Source organism: Carassius gibelio, chromosome B7 (genome assembly GCF_023724105.1).
Source record: "Carassius gibelio isolate Cgi1373 ecotype wild population from Czech Republic chromosome B7, carGib1.2-hapl.c, whole genome shotgun sequence".
Lineage (NCBI taxonomy): Eukaryota > Metazoa > Chordata > Actinopteri > Cypriniformes > Cyprinidae > Carassius > Carassius gibelio.
The window spans coordinates 13093791-13107922 of NC_068402.1; the positions used below are offsets into that span (position 1 = coordinate 13093791).

At 35.5% G+C, this 14132-nt stretch overlaps 1 protein-coding gene across 1 annotated transcript; it reads right to left on the reverse strand.

The window, feature by feature from the left end:
- Positions 1 to 694: 694 nt before the first annotated feature.
- LOC127961411 (ras-related and estrogen-regulated growth inhibitor-like protein) lies at positions 695 to 10995 on the reverse strand. The gene is made up of 5 exons (XM_052560495.1): positions 10827 to 10995; positions 6254 to 6310; positions 4657 to 4730; positions 4021 to 4199; positions 695 to 3232 (listed from the first exon to the last, which is right to left on the reverse strand). Exons 1-5 carry the CDS (start codon positions 10876 to 10878, stop codon positions 2953 to 2955), a joined length of 642 nt encoding a protein of 213 aa, XP_052416455.1. The 5' UTR covers positions 10879 to 10995; the 3' UTR covers positions 695 to 2952.
- Between the last annotated feature and the right edge of the window lie 3137 nt (positions 10996 to 14132).

Below are 14132 nucleotides of genomic sequence, written 5' to 3' on the forward strand. Positions count from 1 at the left end.
GTGGCATACTCTTCTAAAGAAATGTTGTTGTTTTTTTACATTAATTCTCATTTACATAATATGTACTTTTTATTGTAGGTCACTATGGTAAGAAAACTGCTTGTAAGAGTACACTTAGAAATCTAGCTATAGGATACTTAAAACGTAACAGGTATATTATTACAAACTGAAATTGCTTTGTTGCCAATTAACTATCAAACAATAGCTGCCCTCGTGCGAAAATAGAGACAATTTAGACACGATTGAAAAAATTGATCAACATTTTGACAACAGTAAAAGAAGATTCATTCCAAACATATCAGGTTACAGTTGAGGTCAAAAGGTTAAATCCCTCTTTCAGAAGTGGCAAAAAGTTTATTATTTTGCCAAAATAAGAGAGATCATACAAAATGAATGTTAATGTTTTAGTACTGACCTGAATATGAATTTCACATAAAATATGTTTAGATATAGTCCAAAAGAGAGAATAATAGTTGATTTTAGTAGTAGTTATTCTTGAGTCCCTTGTTTGTCCGGAACAGTTAAACTTGCCTGCTATTCTTCAGAAAAATCCTTCAGGTCGCACAAATTCTTTGGTTTTGCAGCATTTTTGTGTGATCCTTCTTATTTTGGTAAAATAATTAATTTTATTTAATTATAAAATAGTTTGCCAATTCAGAAAAGGGGATATAAACTTTTGACTGTATGATAGTGTCCAAGAAAACTCATCATTTATTAACTATAAAAAAAAAATAGTAGTAATAATAGGCATTTTATTAGTAGGGTATTAGATTAGTAAACATGTCACCACATTTAAAAACAAAAAAAATCAAGGTACACATTTTACTTCAGCTACAGTTGTAAGAAATGTTCTCTACAGTATGATGTGGAATTTAGCATTTTAAAGCTGCTCAAACAAATTAAAATAATAGCCAAACACAACCTGCTTAATCTAATCACACAAACTACTACTGAACTTGACATGACATTACTGGTACTTAAACAATAAACTGAAAAGTAGAATCAGTATTGTATTTTGTAACTTAAGCAGCAGTAAATCTGTTGAATTCTTCCTTCATCTGATAAGCAGCCTTGCGCAAAAGAATGTTCCCTTTTTTCTCCATGGACAACTCTAAATTTATAGATTTTTCTGAGATTCTTTGAATTTTTTTCTTCTGCTGTGTCTAATTAGACTCCCCATTTCCTAAGGGTTGTGAATCTGTATATCATAAACACAAATTCAGGCACTCACAAAGGCCACTAAACACTAGGGCACTGATGGAAAACTGGGTCACACATAAATGTCACTGGTATTTATCAACAAGATCACTGTATTATATTCCAGGGCCAGTGCCCTTCTAGTATGATTTGTGTTGTTTAGCATGCGTCTTCTTCAGTAGTTGTTAAAGTACAATGGCATGATGACATCTCCACTCATCCACCATTTCTCTTGAATCGTGAGACATGAATCATGACTGTATATAAGCAGGGTATACGTGATTTACAGTGCATTGTGGAACAGTTTTGACAATGGGACAGTCCCAGAATTGTATTTTAATGCAACACATCATCCTTTTTATCCTTTAGAAGAGTCAATTTAAAAGTTCACATACAGTAGTTCTCCTTGACTGCTAACTTTTAAACAAAATGATCAGTATGATCCCAGCTAACAAAAAAATGCTCTCAGGATGTTTTGCAAACATTCCCATTAAGTTATGAAAATGTTCTCTGAGAATTTGAAATGCCCAGTTTTTACACAGGTCATTCCCAAGGGCCCACAAACCTCTTCTTGCATCTAAGTATGCGAAAAAGCTGCAGTTCATTGTTTTTATTCAAAAGACGCCCTGAGAATGCTACGGAAGGAATGCGGGAGAGTTTTATTTTAATTCCTCTGCCATGTTTTTTGTTAGAAAGGTAATTTACCTGCATTTTACACCTCATCACGGTATCTCGATATATAAATCTACTTCAACTTTGTTGTGCATTCCTTGACGCAAACTCGGTCTCGTGCCATTAAAAGATTTTCGGAGAGCAAGAGAAAGAATGTGTGCCGCTCTTTCAAGAGAAAAGCAAAAGCTTCACGAATTTGCAAACATTCCCCATTCTTCTAAACAATGTTGAAAATATTATCAAGAGGTGTATATATGTCAACAACAGACAAAAGTAGCTTTGGGTTTTCAGAATCTTCTGAGTCGGATAAAAGAAAAATCATAAAATAATAAAGAAACATAAGGCAGAGACTTCTTTCTAAAGAAAAAAATTCCATAAATGTAACCCCTGAACTCAAATTAATGCAAATAAATGCAAAGATGGTAATGCGAACAGCGAAGTATGTGTCAATGGGATACTGTGTCAGCTACTGTAAACCAGTAGTGTTATATACACACATGCATTTATTTGTTTTAAAGGGGTGTTTGACTGCTTTTTGTTAATGCTTCTTAAAAAAAAAAAAAAAAAGTTATGTTTTACATAATTTACATTTATTCTACACAGCACAGTCTTTTTTCCAATAAATGATCTGATGATTTCCTGGTTTTATGAACCACCCCTTTAACTGTTTATTACTGGTACCTATTTTCCCTTTGTAATCATACTTTATATCAGGGGCCTCATTGTGGGAATAGTCATGTAAATGAATAAATAATTGTAAGTAAAAAATAAAAAATGTGTAAAAATACTTATCCAGTAAATCATGAACACCTGGAAAAGTCATGGGATCGTCAAATATTGTTGGGGGGGGGGGGGGGGGGGGCGGTTGTAGTCAAAAAGTACCACTGCTCTACTGTATATGATGATCTTGGCTGCGTGGGATTTTTCATAGTGGTTTGAATTTGCACTATGTATCAAAGCATACTTCTATTCATACACATAAAACTTTTCCAAGAACATCAGGTTTAACAGGGACAAATCTCCATTACTGATTCAATGAAGACTGACTCATTGCTCTTTTCTGGGCTCTTTCATGTTCTGAACTCAAACAGACTTTCTCCTCTTGCCAAAGACATTGTTAATGAGCTTGGCCATAGATTTGGAGCCACTGTACCGCCTGCGGTCGCCTCTATGCTTGAGCTGTTCCATCACATGGCGGATGAGCTTTGTGAAGAGGTTGGAGATCTCCAGATAGTTCTCAGCTGCCGAAACCTCCTGGAAGAGGCATTTGTTCTCCTGGGCCAGAGAGCGGCCCTCCTCTTCACTCACTTGGCGGCTGTGGCATAAGTCCTGCTTGTTACCCACCAGGCAGATGGGAACCTCCCTATTGAAATGAAACCAGATGATTTGCTTTCAGGAGAAAATTGCTTTGGCCATCAGAACATGACCATATGATTTATTAAGTAAATGACTTAGTGGTTAGGAATACATTTATAATTACATGTATAATCTAGTTTAATATTGCTACAGCACATGTTCATAAACTGAGATTCTTTTTCTCACAGTGTGTCCTAATAAGAACAATGGCAAAGCTTATATTTTTCCCTCATCTGACACCATAGCAAATGAAACAGTAGACAATATATATCAAATGATCACAATGTGGTTGGAAATAGATTGGAAATTTGCTGCAAAGTACAACCACTTGATGCACTTTTTGAAGTGTCAAATTTTAAGCCTGTTTTGAGAACCATGTTGGATTCTGACCACCCATGAGTGACACCATGCCCGTTTCAGAGTTCTAATAGACTCCAGATGCCCAGTCTTAAGATCACTTACTATTGTTTCAAAGGACTGTCAAATGGCAAATGACCAGTGAAACCTAAATCATCCAGACTTTTAGATTCCTCTCTAAATGCGATGGACTAAAATGGAAAGCTTTGGCCTGCTTGTAATACAGTTATCAAAACCACTGGAAACCGTGCACACATGGACAGTTCTTTTGATTAGCTGATGTGACCCAGTCTGTCCTTTACAGATGTTCACAGATCTAAGCAGGAAGCCTCCACTCTGTTCTGCAAATGGTCCTCATTAATTCATTAAAATTCCTTCGTCCTATTCCAGTCAACATCAGACAAAGGTCAAAAGGTCACTGGAGGGACTCTGACTCACCCTTTACAGGTCTCTCGACGACTCTCTTTGATCTGCGCCAGGATGTTTTTGGCATTTAGGAAGGACGTACGGTCGCTGATGGTGTACACCACCACAAAGCCATCAGCCCAGTCCAGTGGTTCCTCTAGGATACATCTGCTTTCTTCACTCTGCCAGGGGGTGGTGGGCACACAGAGGTCCTGTCAAAAACACATGCTCATGCAAAATCTTGTCTGACAAAATTGAAAAGCGGATTGTTATTTCATTTGTTTAGAGCTGACTAGATCTCTACCAGAAGTTTTTGTTTTGGACGCAGTGATTGACTGCCATACATGTGTTGACTGTATATACACAGGCATTTAGTTACAGTGTAGAAAGGTGTCCATCTCATGCATTCAGTTTTGGAAATCAAAGTAAAACAACAACTGGCGAAGTAAAAGTTCCCAGATGCAGCAGCTGTAAGACATGAGGCTCAGTTTTCAAAGGCTCTGCACTGTATATATACTCTGCTTCAGGGAAAGATCATAAATCCCATCAGAACACAACATGCATTTCCCATAAGAAGCAAGTATATCTCAGCATGTCGCCCTATGGCAGTGTTTGTATGAACACTAGCCATGAGCTCAGGGCAACCGTTATGAAAGAATAAACACATACCTGTGAGCACGGATCAAAGACTTCCAAGTTCAACTGTCTTCCATCAATGGAAAGCCTTTTATGGTATAAGGAGTCTGCAAAAAATGATGTTGGATAAAAACCTTAGTATTAAAACAAATGGGCGCATCATAAAATTGGACCCCTTAAATCAAGGTAGACTGTTAAATGTTTGTGTAAAATTGAAGTGAATAAAAGTAGAGTGCATGTGATGTGATACACATGTAGTTGAATCAGAGGTGCAGTGATTACTGGGAGCCTCAAAAATCCACGGCATGATTGGAAGGAATGGACTTTTAGGAACTAGACAACAAGTCTTGCTTGTACACAGAGTTGGGCCTTTTAAAAACGACGTAAACATTCATTATTTGGAGATGAAAATCGTGTCATCATTTACTCAACCTAAATGTCTTTCCTGTATGGGTTTCTCGTGTGGAACACAGAAGTAGATATTATGAAGAACATTTTTGTCCATATAATGAAAGTTAAAGGAGTACCCTAATGACTTTTATTGAAAAGTAGAAAAAAAAAGGAAAAATATATATATATATGTATATTATTTTGTGTTCTGCGCAATAAATAAAGTCATAAAGGTTTGGAAAGGCATGAAGTCAATTATGACAGCATTATTACCACGCCTGTAGAACTCATTAAATCAAAATGACAATTACAGGATCGCATAATAATGCCTGTATATTTTACAAATTATAAATGTACATTACAAATCAATTATGTTAATTTACCAAAGTACTAGAAGTACCAATATCTGCTTTGCACAGTACCTAGAAACACTACGTAACCTTTTCTGTGTTCAAAATTTGCAAAATGTATATAATGAGCGAGTTACATCATAAATTTATCTACTAAACCGCCTTTTTGTCTTATCCCAAATCACTGCCTACGGTACATTTATAATAAGTTAATATTTTTGGACTATTGTAACCTTTACGGGTCGTCACCGCTGTGGTAACACATACCTGCGTGAATCGACTATACTTGCATAACTTGGAGAAGTAGCTCCGGTTAGAATTTTCTTCCGCGGGATGCGTGCAGTTCTGTTTATTAATTAAACGCTAGAGCGCCAAAATGTTCTTAGTGTTGCTTTAAAATGTATTGATGACCATCATACTGATGTGTTAAAAGAGAAAGCAACAAGACTCAGTTAATTTGTAAACATTGTAAATATGTTGCATATAGAACAAAACACCATTAAAATAGCACATGACACTAAAACAACAATTTGTATTTTTCTATTTAAAAAAAATAAAATAAAATTACATTATACTCTAGACCGTTCTCTTTTTTTTTGCAATAAGCTTTGTATAAATTTATTCTTTTTAGTCATTTTAATCCTTTTACTCATTTCACTTTTGACAGTTTTGCAGTAAGATGCGTCTTTATTTCCAGTTGGATATAAACAATGTCCTATTGCCTAAGCTTGCAGTTATGTTTTTAATCTATTAAATTAACAATAAACCTTTGTTATGTGAATTACAGCCTTTAATAATTACAGACTTAACACTGAGGCAGATAAAACCCATGAACACATGAGTAAAATTCTTGCTGTGTTATTTAAATGTGCACGTGAGACTGTACTTACTGGTATTTGACGCATATTCTCCAATGAATCGCTTGGTCAAGAATCTCACCAAAACCGCTGAGAGAGAGAAGATCACTGATTAGTCACTTATTGAGATTGATCATCCTTAGCCTTGATGTAAATGACTCGTATGACAGCTTAAAATAAGTAGAGAGGGCACAAGGTCAAAGTTCAGCCCCTCATCAAAGACCTGGCCAGTCTACAGTGAATGCTGGGGCATATTTGGCACAGGAATAACGTACATTTTCTCCATGAGCACACTACCTGGCCTATATTAAATATTTGAGCCATGAAGCTATGCTGGCTCATTGACTCATTGATGTCGGGCTTGAGTTTCCATGAACAAATACGCACACAGCGGCTGCTTTCAATCCCTCTACCCAAATATAAACCATTAAGTATACTGTAAAAAATGTACTGTAGAATTTACAGGATTTTACTGGCAAAAAAGTTGCCAATAAAATCCTGTAAAAATGATGTTAATTGTTGTAAAATGGATTACAGGATATTACTGCAAAGCAAATAACAGTTAATTGCTGTATGTGAAATACAGTAGTTTGTAGTATTTTTTACAGTAACATTGAATTTTACAAGTAGTTTATTTTACAGCAATATTTTGTAAATTCACTAAAGTACAGTATTTACCTGGCAAAAAAGTTGCCAATAAAATCCTGTAAATATATTTTACAGCATTTTTTTGTAATTTCATTAAATTACAGTATTTAGCTGGCAACAAAAGTTGCCAATAAAATCATGTAAATACCCCTAAATACAATATGATGTTGTAATAATTTAACAATGAAACTGCTTTAAAGAATAATTTTAACAGTAAACTATAAAATACTGATATAAATGCATTATCATGAGCTCTATCTTAATACATTTACAAATGAATGAAAACCAAGTCAATGATGATGCAAATAAGTATTTATTAAAACTGGCAGAAAGACATTGCAAGGCTTTTACTGGTAAAATAAAATTTTCAGTCTTTCAACAGTTAAATCTAATCATAAAAATAGCATAGCATCACAAATAACTGTTTAAAAAAAGCCATATTCAGAGTAGAACATTAACTTTCTATAAAAATGAAGGTCAATCAACAGAATTTGTATAATTTTTTTAAACATTTAAAAAAAGAAAAAAAAAATGTTTTAAAGAAAATGATTCAAATAAAATGCTGGAATCAACATTAAATCACAAATTCTGTTGTTTGAGCTTATGTTCTATTAAATTAAGAATATTCCTGCAAAAGACAATTTAATAAATACATACTGAAAGTCCATCAACTTTCTGAGATGAGCACATGCATGAGGGTTGTCCCTCTTCTGAGACTTTTCCACTTGTTTTGCCTCTATGTGTCCGTCTTGTATCCAGTGAGTGTTGTGATTCCAAGAAAACATCTGCACATAAAAACAAGCAAAAGCATCAGGATAAAGTTATGTATCAAATGAAACTAGCTCAATAAAATAAATGTCAAAATGCCACTTATACAAACAATCAGCATTTACCAGTACTTAAAAGGTTACTCCACCCCAAAATGAAAATCTTGCCATTAATCACTTATGTCCATGTCGTTCCAAACCCGTAAAAGCTTCGTTCGTCTTCGGAACACAATTTAAGATATTCTGGATGCAACTGGGAAGATTGTGACCGTCCCATAGACTCTCCAGTAAATACCACTGTCAAGGCCCAGAAAAGTAGAAAGACATCATCAGAATAGTCCATCAGTGGTTCAACAGTAACGTTATGAAGCGACGACAATATTTTTTGTATGCAAAGAAAACAAAAATAACGATTTATTCAACAATTCACCTCCTCTGCGTCAGTGTAGTGCCATTTTTGGAGAGTATCTGCTGGACACACACTACATAGCCTGTTCTGTGTCAGCTGGGTCACATGGACACGCTTTCTATGTTTATTTATGCTTTGATTTGAACGAAAACAGCGTATCCGTGTGGTGCGGCTGACATAATAAAAAATAACGTCTTTGTTGAATAAAGTTGTTCTTTTTGTTTTCTTTGCATAAAAAAAGTATTCTTGTAGCTTCGTGAAATTACAGTTGAACCACTGATGGCAGATGGACTATTCTGACAATTCTTTTCATACTTTTCTGGGCTTAGACATTGTTAATTGTTTGGCTGTCAGTGGGACAGACGCAAGCCTCCCGGTTCTCATCTGAAATATCTAAAATTGTGTTCTGAAGATGAACATAGCTTTTACGGGTTTGGAACGACATTAACAGTTAACAGTGATGAATGACTACATTGAATAAGTAACCTTTTTCGCGAATGAAATTACTTAAGTAAAACTTGTTTACCTTTGAAAAAATTAATGTGTGCAAAAGATGCCTGCTCCCGGGACGCACAATGTTGAGGTATGAATTCACAACCATCTGACCCTCAAATAGTCAAAAGCCACTGGGTGGACCTGAAATGAATAAATATAAGCAATAATGTAACCTACAATGCAGTATTTCAATATAAAATGTAATCTAAATTACAAGTTTATAAAATTATTTAAATAATTAATATATTACCTAATAAAATCAGCTTCAGAGTCTTGAAGCATCGAACATTTCTCCACATCAGCTGATATTCTTTGCACCTAAAAGACATAAAGAAAATTATCTTGTGATTTCTTTAAAGCATTATGTACTGTAAATGAGACCAAAATTAACACCCCAAAAGGCATATATATTAGAATAAACAAACTATTATAAATTATATAATTTATAATTATAAATTGTAATATTACATTGTAGGACTGTACCACCAATCAAATTAAATAATTAACAGTGCAAAATTATATGAAATTTGAAAATACAATTAATAAATGTTGGAAAAATGCAATGCTGCTTATTAAACCTGAAACTAATCCGCCATTAGGTGGCAGTAAATAACTTAATGAGTGAATCAACTGAGTCATTCATTGAACCGATCCGTTCAAAAATATGAATCATTTAGCTCAAGTTTGGAGAGTTTTGATTTGAGAATGAGCAAAATAGTTTTGCTTTGGTCTTTGTTTGGAACTATATTCGTTGGTGAAATACAACAACAGTTAATATTGTGTCTAAAAAAGTAAGTAACTTGTGAACTAATTGTTTATTGAACTATGTATTTGCAATCGTGATACTCAGCAAAATAGCTCACTTGCTTCTTATATGTTATAAATAAACTCAACAGTTGAACATTTAACTTCATGTGTTTTCTGTGAGTTTATGTGTGCGGTTAAGCTTGTTTTGATGTTGAATGAAACGTTAATATAATCAGAATAATTCTCGCGTTTCGATGCTTCCTCAGTCTTTTTTTTTTTTTTTTAAATCAGGCTAACTTGTCCAGTCGGGCAAATAAAGATGTCTTTCATTTATTATAGTAAGGCGTCGAGTCAATATGGGATAGTTGAACACATATAAACGAATGAAATTTCAAATGTTGCTGTTCGTCAGTTATTTAGATAGATATTAACGTTAGTTACTATGACAATCGTTCGCATTAGGTAAACACTACTTTTAAATGCTCTCAATAAGAACATTGTACTTCCAAAAATCGAACATTTGGCCTTACTATGCTATGATAGCAATTCCCAGTTTACTGCACAAAAGTTACCAAGGCCACTAAATGTCAGGATAGGAGGCTATTGTGACATGAAATCGCTTATAGATTAACTTAAATAAATATAAAGGGTTATATTTCTTAAGTATAATTAAGTGAACTTACCAGGAATTATGAATAAAGCCTCTTATCTTCAATCGTTCTCGAGCTGCTCCAGTCGGCTGGGTGTCTGAATTTGAATGATGCGCGCGCAATCCCATAATGCCACACTACAGTAAATTAGTGTAGGAAACACCTGCTTCTTGTAAATGAATTACAGTTGACGTGGAAATATACTGTTAACAACTGTAAAACCTTATTTGACCCATAATGCATTGCGAAATACAGCTGCATCTTGTAAAATGTTTATACAGTAAAATTCTGTAAAATTTTGCTGTAGAAACTACAGCAATTTTTTACAGTGTAGTCAGGATTCAACTCGTATTCCTCTCAAATGTGCAACAATAGACTCTCCTTCACCCTGGTCATTTGGATCAGAAGCCTGACTGAGGACCCCTCCGCTAAACTAGAGTTTCGCTCTCAGGGGACGTAGCTTCATCATTTCCCAAACACCTAATAGTCATTAGCACAGGTATGCAGCCTGAAGCACTAAATGTTCCTATGCTTCTGAGTGGAACAAAAAATAAGCTTTCCCCAATTTCAGCAATTACTTGCCTTTCACAACCATCTATTTTAATTTCCCTCTGAGATGACTTGTATAAGCATGACCTCACTACTGATCTGTTCCAATATACAAAGTGCTTTCAGTGTTTGTAGAGGGCAGACACAATGTCTCAGTGCATTGTGAAGCACTCACACACATTACTGTAAAACACTCACATGGATGATTTCCAACTCAACATGTGAGGACCATGCAACAGGGCGCATGGATTAAAGAGATGCTGTAAAGTTTCAGTTAATCTGACAAACAGATTTATGCATATAAACAAACAAACTACATAGAGTATAAGAAGAGTACTCACCAGATTTGCCTGCTCCCTCACTCCCCAGCAGGGCTAGTTTGATGTCATTCATTGTTGTAGATGGTGCCCTGTGTTTGCTGTGTCCAAGTAGTTGGTCAGTCCCAGTCACAACTCTTTACTATTTACTCTGCTCAGTGAAGTGGTGCCACGCTCTCTCTTACTCTCTTTCTGTTAAACATGCAGACGTTCCTTTCCTCCATCTCTCCTCCCACTACTCATAGAGAGCTGAGCTGCCAAAAGGTCAATTCAACATCCTTTCAACACACTTAGTTGTTCAGATAAGTGGATAACTTTGCTTCAATAAATTTCAACCTAAGTGCTTTATGATCTGATTTCGATCAGAAACTGATTTAGATTTGAGCCAAATTAAACAAAACTGAATCTTTGTTCACAGTCCAAACGTGCTGCTGGAACTATTTAGTGACTCATTTTGCAAGATACATCATTGCACCAGTAGGCGGCGAAAAGTGGAAATTGACTCATGGAATCATGTTACTCAGAGCCTTGCAACAGCTCTACCGTGACTACCAATAATTGTCTATCTATGTTGCTCTGTCAATAAAAATAATCTCAAACAAACTCACAGCATGTGATTCTCAGATTCTCAATTGAGATTCTCAAGAATCTCAAGATCAGTAGTAGTTATTTAAGATTGATGTCATTTGGAATTGGTGAAATGGGCTTGGAAAAAAAAACAGAAGGTCTGCACACATCAAAAAACTGATTTTAAATGCAAAATTGATTTTAGTCCGCTCGAAATACATTGCAAGATGAACATGTTCTCCACAAAACTCAGATAGCGCGCGTGCAAAATTCACCATTAAAAATATGATCTTTCATGTGCAGAAGTGTGTCAGAGATCTAGCCCCATACCAAAAGTCTTTTTAAGACACACCTCAAAAATAAATTTTTCCAGCTGTTATAATAAATGATCTGTTGTGTATTTTGGGCTGAAACTTAACAGACACATTCTGGAGACACCCAAGACCAATATTACATCTTGTAAAAAGGGGAAACATAGGTGCCCATTAAAGACTATTTTGATTATAGATCATCGACTAATTTAAGATGGTCTCTTATTAACACCTGGAAAGTCTCCACCGTGGCAACTACTGGTTATAAAACAAAACAAAATAATTGATTTTAAACATTATAGAATACCTCAATTTACCTCAGACTCAAGAGTTTATTTATATAGTGTAATATAATCAGGAATCAAGTCATCCTGAGCCTCAGATTCAGAACATACTTACATACTCTTCTGGTTGCTTGTAGGCTCTCAGAAATAAACGTACAAAAGCCATCACTGGAGTGGTACCTTCTTTAAGAGGTACAAATATGTACCATAATATATGCATCCTTGGTGTACTTTTTTAAGGATGACATGCTATTGACAGTTTTTGTAACCTTTTTTCTAATAGTGTATAACCTCTAAAGCAATTCCCTAATACGAAATACAAGTAAACACAGTCTTACTGAAATTTGGGTCAGGTATTTAAAGTTGTTGGCAAAGCTGTCTCACATCAAATATGCCGTCTCTCAATTATCTGGGCAAACATGTTAGCCCCAACAGCAAAGTTCCCAGTGCCAACAACTCGGCCAAGAATGTCAGCCATATTTTGATTGCAGGGATCAATTCCTTTTAAAGTGGAGAGCAGCAATCAATTTTCCCTCTTTTCCAGAACAGTTCCAAAAATTGAAAGACGTTCAGCCATCCAAACTCCAATTTCATGGGCTGCTACACTGGTCAGGGAGTCATTTTTTCCATGGACCTTATTTTCTGTCTCAGTCTTTTCATTCTTCAGCTGAGTTCACCCCGGTGTCCCATTATTATTCTGTTATGTTTCATTTGATTTTTGTCGTCTGAGGACTCACAGACACTTTAGAAATACAAAAGCTTAAAATGTGCCCGGCACCACAATTATGTGGCACATATCAGGCTTCGTTCATTTCACTACTGAGTATATCACTTTAGACAGAGTGGAATTTCATTAAATTACAGCTATAAACAAATTTTGTGGAATCAGTGAGGCTTAAAACAGAATATCCCTCAAGTCACTCAAGTTAAAAAGCTTGCAAAGACCTCAAAACAAGCAATCACTGACAGGAAAAAAACATGATTACGAAACAGAAGAATGCCTATGATTATGAAGGAGAAGGATGCTATACATCACTCAAATATATATATATAAAAGGCAAACTCTAAACTGGCCAAACAGCCCACAGATGTGAATCAAGCACAGACGCATTTGTTAGGGCTATATACTTTCTCATTTGCGAAGCCATAAATATCGTTTCTATTAGACTGCAACATGTTATAAAGCCTGCCGTTTATTTACTTGCATGTTCTGTATGGAATTTCATAATTATCTACATATTTTAAACGCAGTTGCATGTCTAATAACAATCAAAGTATTTCAAAAGGCACACACAAAGGAATGGGCAAAATTGCCCATTAAACTACAAGAAAACATTACCTCCTTTAGGAGTCGTTATAAATGAGTACTCAAAGCTGAAGGGGGGAAAATGAGGCCAGCTGTATCTCATGAGAAGAAGAGGAAAGGGGGATTTAAAAGCTGCCAGTAGAGTTATTGCATCATGTCTGTGTTTAGTGCAGCCTTGTGGGGGCTCTGCTCTTATCCCCCATCTTTAAGAAGGCAATCAGGGGTGGAATCCTGCAAGTATTGGGGGAATTCTCCCAGACCCAGACCAGACACTGATCTGATTTAAGTGTCATCAGGAAGCTGTCAGTTAAGATGAGCCAGGAAGTGTCTGCTGGGGTTAAGAATTACACCTTTCCAGGGAAACTCAATTTGTAAAGGAAAAAAAAAATCCGATATCAGTGAAGAAAGGCGATCACCCTTTTAGATGGCATCAAAGCTCACTTAATATCTTTTTATCTGAAGGAATTGTTAGAGGAAGACTGTCCAAAATGAGATCCAGTGAGAGTCAGCAAGAAACAAATGATCTGCGTTTAGTATTTCTGCCAAACACGGCACATTGTAAATTGTGCCAATGTGCATTTCTAAGAATTATTTGATGCTTTATTAAAATTTTTGGCCTTCAATTTAAACAAAAAAATTTTTTTTTTGAAGACATCGCTAAAGAAAAATACTGCCATCTTAAAAAAGCAACACGTAAGTAATTAATCGAACTGATGTCATACTAAAGCAACAGTCCTGATTGCGGAATCTTTATCTTCCAATATTAACAAAAACAGTGTCCTGTTACCCTTGTGCAGAAGACGTATGCATTTTGTTTTCACATATCAAACACAAAGTGGAAAAACCTCATACTGATTTCGCG

What these genes read in the sequence shown, in the direction of transcription:
- LOC127961411 (XM_052560495.1), bottom strand. Translation starts at nt 10,878, where the DNA reads ATGAATGACATCAAACTAGCCCTGCTGGGGAGTGAGGGAGCAGGCAAA. An exon ending in TGAGGGAGCAGGCAAATCTG is followed by an intron (nt 6,311 to 10,826) that starts GTGAGTACTCTT and finishes TCTCTCTCTCAG; the next exon opens with CGGTTTTGGTGAGATTCTTG. An exon ending in CGTCGAGAGACCTGTAAAGG is followed by an intron (nt 3,233 to 4,020) that starts GTGAGTCAGAGT and finishes TCATTTCAATAG; the next exon opens with GGAGGTTCCCATCTGCCTGG.